The following is a 19,122-nucleotide window of genomic DNA, read 5'->3' on the forward strand; positions in this document are numbered from 1 at the left end:
ACCATTCCTCGTGCGTGTGATTAGAAACCTAGACCAGATCCTGGCATCCCGTGAAATTAAAGTGGGCATTTTCCTCACAGGAAAGCAGAATCTTCCCCCAGAGCTACAGAACTTTGAGGAAGTGAACTTGATGCATTAGACATCAAAAGTTATGTAAGTGGACACCTCCCAGTCCTACAAACTCTATCACTCAAAACCATGCTCAAGTGACAAGTTTATTCAATCCCTAAATGTGAGTCCAAAGCATCTCTTTCGTGGTAGAAATTGCCTAACACACGCAAACTAGCCCTCAGCAACTGCTGACACCCACCGAACACCCACGCACCGACAGCTCCTCAGTGTTCTGTGTCCCTGTCCCCGATCACAGTGAGGAGCTGGCACCGTTACCCTGTCCCTGGGGACACAGCTTGCAGGAGGTGGAGCCCATGGCCTGACGGGAGCCCCTGCCTCAAGCGCAACACTGCCTCCTGGAGGGAATCCTGACAGACCTTCAGGCCAGGGCTGCTGGGGTCTTGTCATCAACTTGCCTTTGAAGTAGCTTCAGGCAAAAGAAAGTATAGGAAAAACTACTATTTTGTTCTTCCTGTTCCTCTTGACTTGGCTCCAAATCATCTTTGGATGTCTCCAGTCACAGTGGCCCTGAGGAAGCAGAGAAGTCTGCACCCTGAGACGGCTCCCTCCTTATTCCCCAGTTATCAGTCACAGAAGGCACAGCTGGTCCGGGACCAAGGGCTCCCCAGAGGTGGGGAGCAGCTTCCCCGCGCACTCAGAAGCCCATGCGGGGCTTCTTCCGACGCGGCCGAGAGCCGGAGAGGACGAGGGCCTGTTGCCTGGAGGGGGTGGAGCGGATGCCGGAGGTCTGGGAAGAGGGCACAGCAGCACCTCCCAGGGTGTCCCTTTGGCGTGGCAGCTCAGCTGTGCAGTCCCGGAGGGTCTGCTGCCTGGAAGGGGTGGCCTGGATGCTGGAGGTCTGAGAGGAGGGCACAGAGGTACCCTCTGGGGTGTCCCCTTGAACCGGTAGCTTGGCCATATAGTCCCGGAGGGTCTGCTGCCGCTCTGAGGGAATGCCCCGGGCCCACAGATCCTGTGTCAACTCCTGGGAGGGGAAGGTCACTGGGGGCTGAGGCGTGGACACAGGGGACGTCCGTTCTGGGCTGTGAGGGGGGCTGGTGGCATCTGAGAGGTCCAGACGGCCACTGAGTGAGGAGAAGGTGCTGGACAGCTGCATCCGACGCTTGCGTGGCTTGCGCTGCTTCCTGGGCCCTGAGCTCCCGCCCTGCTGCCGCTCCCACCAAGCTGCCACCGGGCCTTCCCAGGCTGCCTCCAGCCGCTCACTGAGCTCATCCTCGGGGCCTGGCTCAGGGGCCGGGGGTGGCTCTGCGGTGGGGAGTGAGCCTAGGTCCCTCTGCTGCAGTAGCTGCCCTTTGGCCATGGCCGCCCGGAGACCTTCTGGCACTTTCCCCTCAACCTTCTGCTGCTCCTTGAAGCTAAGCAGATGGCGGTGAGAAAAGGTGGGTGCGGCCCACACAGGGGGAGCCTGAGGCACCTTCAGGAGGGCCTTCAGCCACCTGCGGCAGCAAGAAGTGGCCCGGGGGCTCCAGGCAGCTGTGGGGGCATGGAAGCTGGGCCCGGGGTCACCAGAGTCCTCCCGGAGATGTAGGCGCTGGTGGAAGACATCCCCAGCTGCCGAGAGCTGGAAGAGTGACAGGACTGGTGCAGAAGCAGAGGGTGGGAAGGTGGCGGCCACACCTGGAGACGGGAATGATGGTGACCCAGGGCCTGGTTGGGATGCAGCCCCCCGGTGCACTCCCTCACCCCAGCGTACCTATAGTTGGTGCTTGTAGACGTTCCTGCAGCCGCCACTGACTCTTGGGCTCCAGCAGAGGAAATGCAGAGAGGGAGTCGCTCCTGGCAGGGAGCGACTGCGGTGGCCCTGCCAGCCGGGGCATGGAGGCCCCCTCCCCTGGAGGAGGACAGACAGCTGAGGTCCCACCCATGCTCCAGCCCCGCCCATCTTCCTCATGCCTGCTGCCCTCACCGGACCCTCACCTGTGATGTGCAGGAGCTGCAGCTGCCCACCCTGGCCTGCAAGGAGCAGTGGCCTCGGGCATCCAGGGCGGGGTGCAGGCAGCAGCTGGGCCAGCAGGGGAGCAGAGGGGAGGCCGTGGTCCCATTTCAGCATGGGCACCAAGGGAAGGCGTTCATCCACCAGGTAGAGCGAGAACTGGGGTCCAAGCAGAAACAAGACAGGAGGAACGTGAATGAGACGGGGAAGAACAGTCTAATGAGATACGTCTCTCTGGGTGGCCCCGCGTGGCTCTCAGGGTAAGTGCAAACCTGAGTGGTTACACCCCCCATGACCGGCCCTGACCACCTCTCCACCTTCAAGGAACCTGCCCCACACAGGAGGTGTTTCCCGAGTGGGCAGAACCCTCTCTCTCACCCTGATGGCCACACTGAGAGAAGGACCCTCAGGAGAAGAGTCTTGTCACACAGAAACACACCTGGCTTTGCTCCAGCCTTCTCCTGGCTCACCAGACCCTGTAATCTATGCTTGAAAAACACCTACCAACACTCCAAGGCCTGGGGGGTGCACTTTTGGGGTGGCAGACATTCGGCAACCCTCTGACCTCCTTCCCTCTCCTGAGCACACGAGGAATCATCCGGCTTTGCAAAGACTGCTCTGCTCTCTACTCCATGCCTTTCCTCCTCACCTTATCCATCTCCATTGGCAGCTTAAAGCCCTGCTCAGATGTCACCCCCATGAAGCCATTCCTACCTGTCAGCTAACATGTTTCAACCACATACTCTTCAAGGTTTTATGATTATTTCACCTGCAGTTAGTTGTCCCAGGACCCTCTCTAATAACAAGCTGAGACAATGCATAAGGGACAGGAGGGGGCAGGTGTCACTCACCTGGCTACAGATGAGATGGAGTGTGGGCTGCAGAGCAGCAGGGCCACACTCCCCCAGGTACTGGGTTAGCAGGACACGTTCCCCTTTCTGGCACGATGCTTCTGCCCCCCCACGGAAAAGCAGCAAACCACAGCCCGGTGGACCCTGGGGGAGAAAGCCAGGTCAGCCCTCCCACCGTCCAAGGCCTGGGCACCACCCATCCGTTGGATTCCTGACCTGCTGCTCTTCATGCCCTGGGGGAGGTCTCTCATGCCAGCCCCCACCCCATGTGTCTGCTCTGTCCTGCTGCTGAGCTGTGACAATCCCCCACCCCTCACCTGAGTGTCGATAATTTTCACTCCAGTGCGGTCACCCACAGTCAGCACTCGAGGGTGGGCAGTGAAGTCTGCCCAACGCCAGGGAGAGGGGTCCCGAAACACGAGGGTCTCAGGATCCTTGTAGATTTGCTGAAGCCTTGGGGAGACAGGGCAGCCATGGGCAGGGAGATAAGCTGATGGGATTGAGGAAGGTGTGGGGCAATGTGGCCCTGCATCCAGGATAAGTTGTGTGGGGAAAGTGACCGCAGTTCAGGGGGAGCCATGTGTAGAGGTGGAGGGTTTTTCAGGAAAGGGGCATTACCCATCTTGGGGTGTCCACAGACAGACGGCTCCTGAGCGGCTGCAGACAACCAGCTCCCCAGGCAGGTGAGGGCTACAGGGCATAAGTGTGATTAACGCTGGGCCACCCCTTCTACTATGCCAGATCCTTGCCAACCAGCCCGATTTGGCCCCCTTACCTGAGGTTGATCCCTGTGGCTCCCTTCTCGACCTGCAGCACCTGGAGAGGGGAGGGTCGCCCCTGCTTACTGACCTTCCACAGGGCACAGTGGTAGTCAGAGCGCACAGCCAACAGAGCTGAGGAAGGGATGTAGAGGGTCAGGGTCAAGCAACAGGTCAGTCAGCAAGGGAGGGAGGTACCTAAGGGTCTTACATTCCCCCTGCACGGTACAGGTCACCACCTGCCGGACAGGTCCCCGGAGCTGGATGTGGCCAGGGTTGCCAAGGAACCGAGGGTCACCTGCTGGGGTCAGACGGACCTCTTGGAAATCTGGGCCTCTTGCTAAGGATACATACATGAGCTCTGATCACTACAAGGCACCCCCAACTTCCTGCCCTTCCTGACCATACCAAGAGCACCTCCTCCACCAGAGGAAGCTGGCTAGGGTCCTGCCCAGTGAGAAAGGATACACAGCCTGTCCAGGGCACCTCCTGCAGGGTAGACCAGCTGCTTGAGCCGGGGCGTCCTTCCGGGCAGCCAGGCCAATGCGCCTCCGGTGAAAGCATCATCTAGGAGCAGCCGCTCCCACTGCATTACCAGCTCCTCATGCAGCAGCTCTCCCAGGAGGTTCAACACCGACTTGCCCAGGATCGGGTCCCCAAGGATGGAGAACCGGCGTTGTCGGTGGCTGAAGTAAGCCCAGGGACACCTGGGGACAAGAGGATGGCGGAAGGGTCAGGCTATAGCCCTGTGGATGAGGAGGACTGGGTACCATCCCCAGGGAGGCCAGGTGCAGTAGACACATCTTTAATCTACCTAGAATTTCTTCCTGTAGGAACCACCCCAACAGGGGCAGTCACATGACCCAGACCCGGCCACTGAAGTACTCCATCACTCTGACCACAGTGACTGGCTCACAGATGGGCACAATACCCAAGCCAAGCCAGCAACACCCTTCCTGGGATTTCTGATAGTGCTTCAGGAAAACTCTCTGACTCTTCCCTTGGAATCATAAGCCATCTTGGTGCACATGCAAACTGTGTAGGAATTAAGCCAGGCAGAGGCAAATAGATGAGAAAATAGAGACACAGCCCTATTTCAAACATTACTGAAAAACTTGGATGCAGCCATGCCTGCAGCTCACGAATTTCAATTCCCTTTCCCCCTTAGACTAGTGGAGTTAGGAGTCTTGTATGAGAAACATGGCTCATGACTGCATAGGATGGGGAGCAACTGTGAAGGAAACCTGGATCCATGTGTGTCTGGTTCCTTCCACATCCCCACCACCAGCTGGGTCTCCCCACCCCATCCTTTCTCACTAGCCACTTGCCCCCAGGGCTGGTGTCCACCGAGGTCCTGGAGTATCCTCTTCACACTGACCACTGTCTTCTTCTTAGAGTAGCTCTGCGTGGAAAGGCCTTGTCAAGCATGCACACCCTAGTGCTCCCCCTGGTGTGAAATGGGAGCCCCTCTCCTGGCTGACCAGGGTCACTCACCCGTGCTCCCTCCAGTTTGAAATTCTCCAGCATCAGTTTTCCCAGGGGTGCAAATGCTATGTCCCCATGGTCCCACAGGAACCGGCTGAACTGTAGGAGGAGAGGACACCAGGTCACTAGGCACAGCCCCAGCCACACAGCACTGTCCCTTGAGGGGCCACTCACCTGTTCAGTAACATCCAGCACAGCCTTGGGCTGTCTCCGGAAATTGGGACCTCCCCGGAAAAGCAGGTCCTGGGCAGTAAGGCCAGGGTCCCAGGGATCTGAGGGAAGAATGGGGTTGGGGAAGGGGTCTGTCCCAGGGCCCAGACAGGCCCAGAGTGGGGCCATATGTCCCAGGTGACTGGAGGTACCCAAGGACCCTGGGGGTGGAAGGCAGGTCTCAGGGAGGGGTGGAGGAGAGAAGTAATGGGGGAGCAGCTTGGAAGGGGGCCCCCAAAGACCAAAACACTTACCGGGACCAGGAGACAGCAAGGGAACAGGCCCAGGGGTGTCTGGCTCCCAGAACAGGTCCCTGACCAAGTGTGGCATCCCATTCTGCAGAAACACAACCACAAAAACAATGTAACAGTAAACACACTCCCAGGACAGGTACTGCCACCAGCGCTTGTCTTTTATTAACGCCTACTTGGTACGATGATCATCATCACTTCACTGATGAAAAAATGGAGGCATAGTGAGGCTGTCACTTGCCCCAGGTGACAGCCGGTAAAGAAAGGGCTGAGTATGAACCCAGAGTCTGACTCCAGTCTGTTCTTTTGACCTCCCAGCTGCACTGGCTCTCAAAGGAGCACCTGCACCCTTGCTGGCTGACCTGAATCCTACGTGATTCTCACTCCCACTCAGGACCGACCGTACGGTCACTTACTCAGGGCACCCACAGGCCACTCCACTCCCCACTGCAGGGCTGGGGATGGCTTGGCTCAAACATGCAGGAGATGGAAGAGTTGGCAAGCCAGGCTCCCTGAGGGGGCTGATTTGACTTTAGCCCTTCCTTTAGCCCATTGCTCCCTTCCCTCGCCCCCCTCCCCATCTCTTTTGATGTTCTCACCCACTTGTCTCTGCCTGGAGTAACCCTTAGCCAGCCTGTCTCCAAGGAGCAGCCAGATGGTTAGGCTTCCAGGGAAAGCGCTGATGTCCTGCCCATCCCAAGAGGTCTCCTTGCCACATTCCTACTGTGTGTTTCAGCACACTTTTGGTTTTGTTCAAAGCTACTATCACACTGCAATGATTTTGTTTTTGGGACTGTTCACTTGCCTCTTCTCACTCAATCTAAGTTCCACAGGGGCAGAAATAGTATCCCACCTATTCGCGTTGGATTCCCAGGGCGTAATGAGGTATCTGGACGTAATAGGGGCAGTTCAATGAGTATCTGTTGAACAAATAGAGGAAGGAAAGTCTGCGGGAGAGGGGTAGGAAAGAGTGAGCCAACCTGCTCCCGCTCAGTAAACCCTTTGTGAATGGTAGGTTGTCCTATGGACCGCAAAGGAGGGGATTCTGGCTCAGCCTGTGTCTCAGCAGATATACCACTTTGTAATACTGCCAATTGGTGTAAATGTTAGAAAACAGTGAAGGTGCCCACCCCAGACCCTCCAGGGCTCTCCCTGCGAGCCTCACCTTGGAGTTCTGGGACAGGGACTCTGGCAGGGTCAGTGCATCTCTCCAGCTACACATAAAGGACACGTCGGGGACATCGCTCAGACCAAGGGGGCCAGTCATAAACAATGTGGGATGGAGGGAGCTGGGGAAGTCCATCCTGGAAAAAAGAACCACACGTCACACTGGCCTTCACAAAAGCGTGAATCTGACCAATGGTCTCCAGAGTTCCTGCAAGAATGGAAAGTGCCCTCAGAGGAGTATACTTTCTTAAAGGAAGCAGTTAATCAAGAATAGGTGAGTATGTAGACTACCGCCAGATAGTAAGTGCTATATTAAAACCAACTGACCATCCACGAGGGAGGGGATGGTGGGGGACCAAGTGTGTGGTTTTAGGAACAGTAGCTAGGGAAAGCCTCGTAGAGAAGGTGGCATTTGGCACAGCCTGAACCTAATGAGGCAGAGAATCAGAGACAACTAGGAAGGGGATTCCTGCCAGAATGAATAGCAAGTGCAAAAGTCCTGGGGCGGGAAGTGTTTGAGAAACAACTAGGCCATAGAATGAGCAAGGAGGAGACTGGTACGGGAGGAAGACAGAGAGGGATCAGCTTCTATCATCACTCTCAGTATTATAATTACCTATTTGTAGACTACACACATCCTATACTCCAGGCTACACTCTCAACACTAACTCAAGTTCCCTAAAGCCAGGGACTGAGTCTTACTTGTCTTTAGAGTATAGTGTCTTCCAAAAATGCACTGCGTTGAATAAAAATGAAGTTAGTGAAAAGCCTTTGCCTCATACAAAGTGTCTAGAAGTATAAGTAGCCATATTATCCCTCTTTTTTAATTAACAGCAAAAATAATGGCAGTACTCACTTACTGAATGCAAACACCTGCCAGGCATGGTACAACATGTTTTATTTGTCTATTCTCCCTATTTTGGAGTTCAGAAAACTGAAGCTCAGGAAAGAGCCACCTGCCCAAGACAAACAGCTCGATCCCCTATCCAATCCGAAGTCCAAGTTCTGCACCACTGCTCTCCTGTACATCCAAAAGCAAACGCTAGCATTAGGGACTTAGTAAGCACAAACCTTTTCCATTGGAACTGCCACTGCATCTTATCAGTGTGTTCTGTAAGCACTGTACAACCATGTACCCTCATGCCCACACAAAATACCTGTTACAAAGTGAATACTTGTCAAATGAATGAATGTTTCTCCGACATGTCAGCCTCACTCTGATTATGGCTTATATGGATAGTCTTATCTCTGTCACCAGACTGCAAGCTCTCTGAGGGCCAGGACTATCTCATTCATTCCTGAGTTACTGGTGTCTGGCTGTTGTTGTCATTCTCTTTTCCATAACCAGAGAGGACAGTGGCAAGAATTGGGAGGTGCTCACTGAGTCCTTGTGAAGAAACGCTGGTTTCCATAGGACTAACTGTACCTATTGCCAAGTTAAAAGCAACCAAGCCTTCTGGAGGTGGCTGCATCCCTGATAAACCAGCATGCGCACAAAAAAGTTTCCAGTTTGTCTCTTGTTCCTGGGCTCCAATCACGCTGACCTCCTCTAGATTCTTCCTCACCGTGCTTCTCACAACAGAGCCTCTGCACACTCTCTCTCTCTGCTTTCAATGCGTGCCAGAGCTCTTCCTACCTGCCTCCAAAATCCTACTCCTTCAGATTTCAACTCAGGAAGCCTCTCCCAGTTTCCCCAGCCCTATCCTCCCACAACACCCTGCATGCTCCCTCCAGAACATGCATGAAACGAGTAACTACATATTTAAAGATGAAGCTGTTTGATTAAAAGCTGCTCCTATAGTCCCCATGGGAAAGAGACTTGATTTATCCCCGGTGCCGAGCTATTTGCTACATTGTAACATTCAGCACCAGTGAGCTGAAGGTACAAATCCAGGACTAAATGAATGAGAGGAGAAAGGAACCTAAGACAGTCACACAAATCCAGGCAAACTAAGAGCATGGGTGGAACCTATGACCTCAGAAAAGCCCCTAGGCAAGGCAGCCTCCACTTCCCAACCTCACCCGAGGCTCTCCAGGTCCCTTCAGACCTCCAAGGGTGCATTACTGCCAGGCGAAACACGGCAAAAAGTGAGCCTGCGCAGTGGATGGGTGAGGGGATCTGGACGGTCCTTCCTACCCTCCTCTTCCCACCCCAGCTGCAGGCCCCAGAATTTCAATAACAAGAGGATTCTCATCAAGCGATGTATACCAGACAGCTGCTGCCACGCTTCACGTGTGTAGGAACCTCACCACTCCACGAGCTAGAGGCTAATAACTCACTTTGTAGATGGTGGGTGACTTGTCCCAAGCTATACAGCTTGGGGCCGCTGTACCCGCGCAGAGGGCAGGCCTGAGTTCTCCTCCTAGCCGCCTCTGGGCGGCGTGTGCACTTACGTGGTCCAGGCCTCGCCGTGCTCATCTGGAACATGGACCTCCGCTTGACGCTGGTTCGACCCTCGTGACAAGAAAGTGCCCGAAAGCGGCACCCTAGCTCCAGCAACCCTCGTGGGTCACACCCACAGCAGCAATTAACGGACTTCCGGGCTGAGACGGAAGAGCTCCCGGGAAGGCAAAAAGTCCCGCCTCCTGGCCTGACCTCACGGGCGCCCTACAGCGCCACCTCCCGGGCGGAGGGGAAATGGGAGTGGAGGCGGTGCCGTGGGCACCAGAAATAATCTTAAATCCCTACTGTGATGGGCATGTTGAAGGGAGTTCTAATTCCACCTCTGCTTAACTAACTTCCTATTTCACACGATTCTTTTAAGTATTAAATGAATTCACTCAACAAACACTTACTGAGCACCTACTATGTGCCAGGCATTGTATTTATTCAGAAGGAATCATCCTGGGAGTTATTTGGAGAGCGTTTTTCAGAAGTGGAATAAGCTCAGTCTGCATCTCCACAGTTTTGGTGAAAATATACTGGAAATATACTTAAATTCGTGACTAAAAAAATTTGGGATACTAGTGTTTCAAAATTTTACAGGTATGTATGCCAAAAAAATTTAAGAGCATTTTTATTAGTTTCCTTTTGCTGCTGTAACAAATTACCACAAACTTAGTGGCTTAAAAAAATATGATATTGTACAGTCTCGAGGTCAGAAGCCTGAAATGTGTCTCACTGGGCTAAAATCAAGGTGTTGGTAGGCTGTGTTCCCTGTTGGAGGCTCCAGGGTAGAATCAGGTTTTTAAAAATATATAATCATCATTATTGTCAATTTATTTTTAGAGAGAGGGGATGGGAGAGAGAACAAGAGGTAGAGAAACATCAATGTGAGAGAGAAACATCAATCAGTTGCCTGTTGTAGGCGCCCCAACTGGGGACCAAACCTGCAAACCAGGCTTGTGCCCCAACTGGGAATTGAACTGACGACCCCTTGCTTCGTGGGATGACACCCAACCAACTGAGCCACACTGGTCAGAGTTGTTTTTGTTTTTTGCCTTTTCCAGTTTCTGAAAGCTGCCTGCATTCCTTGATTTTCAGCCCCCATCCATCTTCAAAGTCAGCAATGGCCAATTGAGGCTTTCTCATGATGTCAACTCTGATTCCGGATCTTCTGTCTCCCCTCTTCCCCGTTTAAGGACCCTGGTGATTACACTGGACCTACCCAGATAATCCAGGATAACCTCCTTATTTTAAACTCATCTGATTAGAATCCTTAATTCCATCTGCAACCTTAATTCCCCTTTGTCATACAATATAACATATTTATAGGCTGTGGGAATCAAGTTCTGGACATCTTTGAGGGACCATTATTTTGCTTACCATTCTTATGAGACACCTATCCAGCTTCTGCACTGAGAGGCCAAGTCCATTTCTTCGTTCTCTTCTTTTTTTCTTTCTCTAAACAAGCTTTTATGTTTCCTTTTGTTACTTACATATACATACCATGCAGTAAAGTGCACAAGTTTTAAGTGTGCAGCTCATTGAGTTTTTACATACATTATCAACCCACATAACCACCACCCAGCTCAGGGCAGAGAGCATTTCCATTACTACAAAAAATTCCCTGGGCCCACTTCCTAATTGATACCTGCATCAAGAAGTAACCACAATTCACCCTGGCTGGTGTGGCCCAGTGGATTGAGCACTGGCCTGTGAACCAAAAGGTCACTGGTTCAATTACCAGTCAGAGCACATGCCTGGATTGCGGGCCAGGTCCCCAATTGGGGGCACGCAAGAGGCAACCACATATTGATGTTTCTCTCCTTCTCTTCCTCCCTCCCTTCGCCTCTCTCTAAAAATAAATAAATAAAATCTTAAAAAAAAAAAAAAAGTAACCACAATTCTGACTCATTACCATAGGTTAATTTTGCCAGTTCAAGAACTTAATGTAAATACAATTGTGCAGAAGTTATTCTTTTTAGTCTGGCTTTTTTCATTCAACATGCCTATGAGATTTACCCATGTTGTACATATAATGGAAGTTTCTTTTTTATTACTGATTAATAATAGTCCATTATATGACCATGTCGCTGTTTGTTCATGCAATTTCTTGTTGGTGATGTTTCTGGGTTTGGAAACTGTTCAAATCTCTTTGTGGTTATGGACAACCATCATTTCATTTCTGAACACCTGCCATGCTGGCATTCTCTCTCCTAGACCTAATTCTGCTCTCTGAATTACACTCCCAAACCGGAATTGTTCTTCCTGTGCCAATCCTTGAAACGTTTGGAAGGTTGAATCTACCTTGCCCCCCACCACCCCTGTTCTTCCCAAGTAACACATTCCTGGTTCCATGAACTCTTTCTCATATGCCTCAGCACCCATATGGCCACAACCCTGGTTAACACTGTCAGACCCAAAGGGAGCAATCTGCAGCAACCTGCAGCAACAATGTGATAGGTCTTAGAGACTGTGAACTGAGTTACGGGTCCTGTTTTCCCATTCACTGGGCCCTATAAGACTCAAATATTTGGCCCCCTTCAAGCAATTATGTTTTGCATCATAGCAAGCCATATGTAAATTGTCTCCATTCCGAATTTCACCTCATTTTTGTTATTTCTCCTTCACCCTTTGTTCCTCATTTTAAAGGATTATTGTGTTTGTGTTTGGTATTTTTATGAGCCCACTCAGAATCCCTTTTGAAGAAAGAAAGCGCAGTGGTACCAAGTGTTTAGTTTTTGGCTAGAGAGCACTTCTGGTTGGCTTCAGGAAGGCACACAGTTTACAGGATCCACCCCCCCGCCCCAATTGATTTTTGAGAGAAATTTATTGTTCCACTTATTTGTATCTTCATATATGCCCTGACTGGGAATTAAACCCACAACCTTGGAATGTCAAGTTGAATGCTCTAACAAACTGAGCTAACTGAGCTAGCTGGCCAGGGGCCAATTTATGGTTTTAAAATCTGGATCGTAAAGATGCTGCGGGACCGCTTCAAATGAGAATACCTTCGCTTACCCGGTGCGGATCTCCAAGCTCAGCTAAGTAACCCAGGATAGGCTGCTGGAATGGCTGTGTGGTTTCAGGGCATTCTTGCGCAAGAGCAAGGTAGGATTCCACACTTGGGGTCCCCAGACCCCTTCCCTAGTGTTTGCTTACTCAGGACCACCCCAGGTCAGAGTTCACTCAAACCATCCCTGCCCCGCCCCTAATCCCTGCCCTGGAAGTGGGATGCAGCCCAGGTGACCCCCTCTGCCCATATCCAGGCGCGGCTGTTCAGGAGACCGGCCTTCCCATTGGTTAGGAGCACTGTCTGCCACAGCTCTGCGGGCTCTTATTGGCCAGTGGGGAATAGGGGGCTGAGCTCGCCACGCGCACATTGCCCCATGTGCCGTACACGTGGGAGCGGGCTGGCTGGTGAAACGGCAGAAACTGTAAAATCGGCTGCTGTTCTCTCTGGCCCTCGCGTGTGGCGATGGCTTCATCAGCCAGCCTTGGCCCAGGCGCGGATGATGGTGGCCGCAGGAAGCTCCGCCTGGCGGCTTCATTGCAGATTAGCCCCAGGCGTCCTGCCAGCCTGGGCCAAGGTCCCTGGCAGCCTGCGCCTGCCCCCAGTGTGGAGAGTGAGGGGGGTGGGCAGGCCCAGGCCTTGGCTGCGGGGGACGGTGGGCCCTCGATAGGGGCCGAAGTCACGGTACTGAGGACATCTCAGGAACGGGAAGACTTAGAGGGACGAGTCGGGGGGTCCCCAACGGTCTCTGTCCCGCATACAGGGCCCTCTGGGGACTTCCCGGAGGCTGCCGGCCAGCTGGGCCTGCAACTAAAAGATGTGCCGCCTGAGCAGGCCGCGGCCTCGCTGACAGAGTACGCGGCCAGTCTGGGGGTCTCCCTGGTCTTCCGAGAGGAACAGACGGCAGGTGAGGTCCAGCGGCCTGGGGCGCAGCGCGGCCCCGCCAACCCCAGGTGAAGGAGGGCGGTCCGTGAGCTGGGCCCCAGCCTAGGGCCTGAGGCAGACCCTCTGTTCTGCCTAAGGTACCCCGTCCGCTGTTTACAGGGGGAGGTGTGGTTTTTAGTCATTTGTTTTTATTTTCTATGTTGACAAAATTTCAAGGAGCATGAGAGAACGCCCATAAACTCTTCACCCAGATTCTCCGTTTAAATTTGTCACCTTTGCTTTGTATGTCTTTCTTTCCTTGCTACATATTTATTTATATATAAATATAAATTTATTGGCTTTTTTGAACAATCTGAAAATTAAACATTAATATATTATCTGATTACCATTCACATTCAAATTTTGCCAGTTATCCCAATAATGGCCTCCCCCCGCCCCAAACCAGCACGAACTTTCATATTTAGCTGTCACGCTTCTTTAATCTTCTTTTATCTGAAACAGTTCCTCAGTTCTTCAGGATGTTGATGTTTTTGAGGAGTCAGGGCTAGTTGTTTTGTAGAATGTCCTGCTGGTGTTTATCTGTTTCCTCAGGCTTGGGTTCAAGCTATGCATTATTGGCGGGTGCAGGTGGGCCGTAAATCCCACCAGGAGGCCTGCGATCTGTTTGTCCTGCGTCTGGCAACATCAGCTGGGGGGACCTGACCGGGGTGGTGTCCGACAGGTGTCTTTACTTCCCCCTTTGTGCTTAATCAGTCATGGGGGGGAGGGGGATCTGTAGGTGGTGTGAGTATCCTGTTCCCCATAACACGATCACCTCATTTTTTTTTTTTTTTTTTTTTTTTTATGATTGTTGCCATATTCAGTTACTACTGTGCTGGCTGCTGCGTGTTGGCTTTCTGATGACTAACTTTCCTTCTATATTTATCAGTTGCATTCTTGATGCCCTTTTAAAGTAGGTGAATCTGGGTGCTAGTGAGCAGTGCTGAGATGGGGGTTCTCCTCTAAAAGGGCAGTCCTTTGGGGGAACAATTTAGCAGCAAGTACCAGCAACTACCATGAACTGAAATAACTTTGTGCCCTTTGACCAAGTGATCCTAGTTTGAGGAGTTTCACATTTCTTTTGTGTCATAGGTAACGCCAGAAATGATAATGTTTGGTGTCCGAAACTTTCAAACGTAGGAGAGAAACAGCCGCGTGTCTGGAAAGGCAGCGGGTACTACATGCTCAGGGCCATCATCCCGAGAACAGCGTGGCCCTGGATTTGGGTCCTGGCACTATCTGGGCACACTGCCTGCCCTTTGTGTGTCCTTTTGTAAAAGGGGGTCTTGCAGACCTGTTTCAGACGGTGTTGTGAGGGTGCCCTGAGTGATGATGGCCCAGCACACCAGGGCACGTGCTGTGCCTGGTGCAGGGTCAGCAGTCTCTCCTTATCATTCCGGCCGTCCTGGGTGTCAGATGGCGGGAGGAAGCACAGCTGAGAGCTGCTGTGGCTTAGGTGGGACAGATGTCATGGCCCTTCTAGAGAGGGCACGTGACAGGCATGAAGTGCAGGGCACCACTTCACACCCCCTTCTTCCCTAGACCCCTGCAGCCCCTTCTCTGTGTGGGCAGAACTGGATGGGGTGGCCTGCTCCCTGAGCACTGCCAACAGCAAGAATGAGGCCAAACAGCAGGCAGCTCTCTCTGCCCTCAGCTATATCCAGAGTCAGTTGGAGAGCCCAGGCAAGGGGGCAGGCAACCCAGGTGACTGAGCCCCAGCTCGGGGGGTGAGGTGGGGAAGAGGCTAAAACCCTGTGAGCGCATGTGTGTCAAGGGGGGACAGGGTGAGTTGCTGCAGAGACGATCTGGGCATTAGGACCAGGCCTATAGGAAGCTGGGGAGGGGGATGAGGACTGATCCTTGCCCTAATGTCCTTTGAAGCCTGCCCATTCTGGGGGCAGGGACTGCTAGAGGGGCAGCCAAGAACTGGATTCTGGAAGGTGACCCCACCCAACAATGGAACCTCTTGGCTTCCTGAAGGACAAAAGACAGGAGGGCAGACCTCAGCACCCATGGCGGCCCATACCCTTATCTCTCTTCCGGAGCCCCCAAAGACCACCAGTGGGCCTCCACTTGGCGATCTGAATGTAGGTAAGTGGGCCCCTGTTGACCTGATACCCACCTGTGGCGAGAGGAGGGGACGGCCTGTGGGGCCCCCACCTCTCCCCTTTCCTCCATCTAGAGAACATCCTGACCCACGAGCAGCGCTGCGCAGCTGTGGTCAGCGCCGGCTTTGACCAGCTGGTGAATGAGACCTCACCATACCGGGACTGTAAGGGGACTGTGGCTGCTGTCATCCTAGAGAGAGGTAGGGTTCACCCTGCCAACCCCACCCCCACCTTGGAAGGCCCCCATGGGTCCCTTGCCTTTCTTAGGCCAGGCTGTCTCTGCTTCCTCCCCTCGCAGAGGTCCCAGGTGCCAGGGGCCCTGCCAAGGAGATCTACAAGCTGGTGGCACTGGGCACAGGCAACAGCAGCTGTGCTGGCTGGCTGGAATTCTCAGGCCGGAAGCTCCATGACTGCCACGGGCTGGTCATCGCGCGCCGGGCCCTGCTGAGGTGAAGGGTGGGCGGGGTGGGTGCTCTGTGGCAGCCCTGCTCAGGATGCGGCATCTCCTAGTCACCGCCTCCCTGTCTCTCCCAGATTCTTGTACCGGCAGCTCTTGTTGGCAACACAGGGCGGCCCCAAGGGCAGGGAGCTGTCTGTGCTGACCCCCCAGCCTGGGTCTGGGTTCCCCTTTGTCCTCAAGCCCGGGATCTTCCTACACTTCTACGTCAGCAACACCCCCAAGGGAGCTGCCCACGACATCTAGTATGTGGGGAGCCCCTGTGGGGTCCCTGGTGTGACAGATTGGGGAGGGCAGTGTCAGGTGGGGTCAGAGGAGTGGCCGTGGCTCTGGTGTCCAGGGTCCTGTTTCCTCCCCTGCCCCCACAGCCTCCCACTGCCATCCTCAGAGGGCGGCCTCCTGCACAGCGTCCCCTTCCGCCTGCAGGCCCACATCCGAGGGGAGTTGAGGCCCGTGTGCTTCGTGTCCCCCACGATCCGAAACACCCACGTGGGCTGCCTCTCAGCCAGCGACAAGCTGTCGCGCTGGGTCGTGCTGGGGCTGGGTGGTGCCCTGTTGGCCCACTTCTTGCCTCCCCTCTATGCCACCAGCCTTGTCCTGGGTGAGGACCATGAGGGGTGTGAGGGTGGAAGGGGGGCTCTGGGCGGGCTGTAGGAGAAGGTGGTGACTCAGACTTTGTCTGTTCCTTCTCCTTCACAGCTGACCCCTGCCACGACCCCCCCACTCTGAGCAGTGCCATCCACACCCGGCCCAACCTAGATAAGGTCTTGGGGTCATGCCTGCCCCCTCCCTACACCCGCACCATGCTACACCTGTTTTCGGGCCCCCGCGTGGCTCCTTCAGACCCCACCTCCAACACCTGCCATGACGTGAGCCTCAACTGGAGCCTGGGGGACCCTGATGTCGAGGTTGTGGACGTGCCCACCGGCCGTGTGAAAGCCGAGTGAGAAGGGCCTGTGGTGGGATGATGACGGGACCTGGAGGTCGGGGATCCCTATCTCTTTGCCTTTGGGATAAAAACAGGCCTCTAGTTACCAACTTGGGTTCCAATCCCAGCTCAGCCTCTTATAGCAATGTGACCATGGCCAGCGCATCTGCCACCCACGCCGTATACCCCATGATACCCTCCCACCCCCCAGATTGTTGCGGCATGACAGATGGTGTGGGGGCGTGGTGCAGACCTATTGGTTCAGTTCCTCTCTTCCCTCCTCTGATCTTTGTGTCCTTTTCTCTCCATCTCCAGTTCTGCCCTCGGGCCACCCTCCCGCCTCTGCAAGGCATCCTTTCTCCAGGCCTTCCGCCAGGCTGCCCAGGCTCTTGGGGAGTCCCACCTCCTGGCCTTGAAGACCTACGAGGAGGCCAAGGTCAGTTCCTTCCCTCCCCTCCAGTCCTCTCTCCTGCACCACCAGCAGGCACCCTGTCTTCACCCCTTCTCATCTCCCACCCTAGGCCGGGCCCTACTCGGAGGCTCGCCAGCAGCTGTCTTTCCTCCTAGAACAGCAGGGCCTGGGGGCTTGGCCCTCAAAGCCGTTGGTGGGCAAATTCAGAAATTGAAGCAGACTTCCAGAGGGCTGACGTCCCTGAGCTGAGCTGGAGCCCACTGGAGGGGTGCCATTTCTGGGGAGGGGGAAGGGGTGGTTGGGAGAGAATGGTGGGTGCACAGGGTGAAGTTGGAATTGGAGGGAGGGGCCTGCCTGACATGATGAAGGAAGGGGGGGCCTCAGCAGATCTGGGTTTGAATAAAGAAACTGTGTTCCTGCTATGTGTTGTTGGCTGTTTGGGGGGAGGCGTAGCCTGGAGCCCTTCTGCTTGTGAAGAGAGGAGCCCAGCCATGGCCAGCTCAGCTGGATCCCCTCCTCACACCTGCACTGCCTTCCAGCCTGTGTGTTCAGGGGAGGCTGAGCCTGTGCTGGGTTGGGTCCAGGCTGTCGGTAGCAGGTGTGCGAGCATGTCCTCTTCAGTGTGATGGAGGCTCCGACCTCCCTTCCTTTCCCAGGGCTCAACCTGGGACACATGGTAGAGAAGGGGGGTGCTACTCTTGGTACCCCCTGGCTCTGGTTGAGCAAACTCCGTGGGTGTGAGCATCCCATATTGAAGAGTGCCTGGATGGTGTGGGCATTGTAGTCCCCAGTCAGGAGGGCAGGAGGGGCCCTGAGCAGATAGCAGCCCTGGTCCCTGCCCTTAAAGTCCTCTGGGTTTCTGAAGGTGGGTAGGGCCTGGAGCCCTGCGAACGTGCTGGGGTGAATAGTGTCTCCCACAATTCACGTTCACCTGAAACCTGTAAGAGTGACCCACTTAGAAAGGAAGTTTTGCAGATGTAATCGAGTTAAGATGAGGTCAGACGGGATTTGGGTGGGCCCAGGATCCAATGACTAGGGCCCTTCAAAGAAGAGACACACAGACACACACACAGTGCCATGTGAAGAGGGAGGCAGAGATGGGAGTGATGCTGCCAAAAGCCAAGGGTTGCCTGGAGTCACAAGGAGCCGGAGAGAGGCATGGAACGTTTTTTGTCCTAGTCACCAGAAATAACCAGCCCCACCAGCACCTTGACTTCAGACTTCTGGCCTCCAGAGCTGTGAGAGAATCAATGGGTGTTGTTGGAGGGCACCCAGTTTGTAGTACCTTGTATGGCAGCTTAGCTTCCCACCAACTCTGCAGGTGAGGAAGCTCACAGGTGCAGTCGCGTAACTTCCAGGGGACCCCGCAGTTCCCGTGCGGGCATCTATGTCCCAGCCCTTCAGCGCCACTCACTGCCTTGGCTGCTGCAGGACTGGCTTCTGTGACCTTGGACAAAATTCCCAATCCCTTTTTTTTTTTTTAATTTATTATGTATTTATTTTTAGAGAGGGGAAAGGAGAAAGAGAGGGAGAGAAACATCACTGTGTGGTTGCTTCTCACTTGTGCCCCCAACTGGGGACCTGACCTGCAACCCAGGCATGTGCCCTGACTGGGGATCGAACCAGCGACACTTGGTTCGCAGGCCGACGCTCAATCCACTGAGCCACAGCAGCCAGAGCCCAATCCCTTTTATAAAATAAGAACTGGATGACATGGTTCCTAAAGCTCCCTCCTGGCTTTGATGTTATCACCTCTGCTCTTTCCTAACGACCACGTGCAGGAGGCGGAAGATGCAGAGGGTGAGAAAGTGGTTGGTGGGAGGGCAGGCGAGGGGCGTCCAGGCAGGAGGAGCGAGACTGACCGGTGTTCAGGAATACGGGTGTGCAGAGGCCTGGGAGGACGGTCAGAGGGAGGGAGGTTTGAACCAGGAGCCTCAAAAGCCAGTAAACACTGATATTTTTGTTTGAGAAACAGCTCATTATTTACTGTTAGGTTGCTGTTTCTTTAAAAACAGCTTCTATGGCCGGCTTTGAAATGATGATTTTGGGGGGTTATTTTTTTCAGGGGTGGAGAGGATTTTTAAAATGCCCAAGCCTATTAATTAGCCCA

General features: G+C 53.9%; 2 protein-coding genes across 2 annotated transcripts; one reads left to right on the top strand and one right to left on the bottom strand.

Moving 5' to 3' along the window:
- Positions 1–202: 202 nt before the first annotated feature.
- Positions 203–9,237, bottom strand: TAF1C (TATA-box binding protein associated factor, RNA polymerase I subunit C). The gene is made up of 15 exons (XM_090261106.1): positions 9,182–9,237; positions 6,786–6,924; positions 5,624–5,705; positions 5,334–5,431; positions 5,169–5,258; positions 5,003–5,076; positions 4,143–4,381; positions 3,886–4,002; positions 3,692–3,809; positions 3,535–3,606; positions 3,234–3,369; positions 2,917–3,060; positions 2,050–2,224; positions 1,826–1,963; positions 203–1,749 (listed from the first exon to the last, which is right to left on the bottom strand). Exons 2-15 carry the CDS (start codon positions 6,921–6,923, stop codon positions 767–769), a joined length of 2,604 nt encoding a protein of 867 aa, XP_090117232.1. The 5' UTR covers position 6,924; positions 9,182–9,237; the 3' UTR covers positions 203–766.
- A 3,411-nt stretch (positions 9,238–12,648) lies between these two features.
- On the top strand, positions 12,649–17,226 carry ADAD2 (adenosine deaminase domain containing 2). Its single transcript, XM_090260804.1, has 10 exons — positions 12,649–13,090; positions 14,650–14,785; positions 15,146–15,198; positions 15,290–15,415; positions 15,514–15,664; positions 15,750–15,917; positions 16,041–16,273; positions 16,372–16,615; positions 16,916–17,036; positions 17,122–17,226. Exons 1-10 carry the CDS (start codon positions 12,649–12,651, stop codon positions 17,224–17,226), a joined length of 1,779 nt encoding a protein of 592 aa, XP_090116930.1.
- Positions 17,227–19,122: the final 1,896 nt, after the last annotated feature.

This window comes from Furipterus horrens, unplaced genomic scaffold (genome assembly GCF_987537825.1).
Source record: "Furipterus horrens unplaced genomic scaffold, mFurHor1.1.pri manual_scaffold_13, whole genome shotgun sequence".
Classification (NCBI taxonomy): domain Eukaryota; kingdom Metazoa; phylum Chordata; class Mammalia; order Chiroptera; family Furipteridae; genus Furipterus; species Furipterus horrens.

Bases quoted from the DNA above. Each gene is read 5' to 3' on its own strand.
- ADAD2 (XM_090260804.1), top strand. From the start codon at position 12,649: ATGGCTTCATCAGCCAGCCTTGGCCCAGGCGCGGATGATGGTGGCCGC. The intron at 13,091-14,649 runs GTGAGGTCCAGC...CTTCTTCCCTAG, and splicing joins CCGAGAGGAACAGACGGCAG to ACCCCTGCAGCCCCTTCTCT. The intron at 17,037-17,121 runs GTCAGTTCCTTC...CTCCCACCCTAG, and splicing joins AGACCTACGAGGAGGCCAAG to GCCGGGCCCTACTCGGAGGC.
- TAF1C (XM_090261106.1), bottom strand. From the start codon at position 6,923: ATGGACTTCCCCAGCTCCCTCCATCCCACATTGTTTATGACTGGCCCC. The intron at 5,259-5,333 runs GTGAGTGGCCCC...CTCCTCCTACAG, and splicing joins TGCTGGATGTTACTGAACAG to TTCAGCCGGTTCCTGTGGGA. The intron at 3,370-3,534 runs GTAATGCCCCTT...TGTCTCCCCAAG, and splicing joins CTGTGGACACCCCAAGATGG to GCTTCAGCAAATCTACAAGG.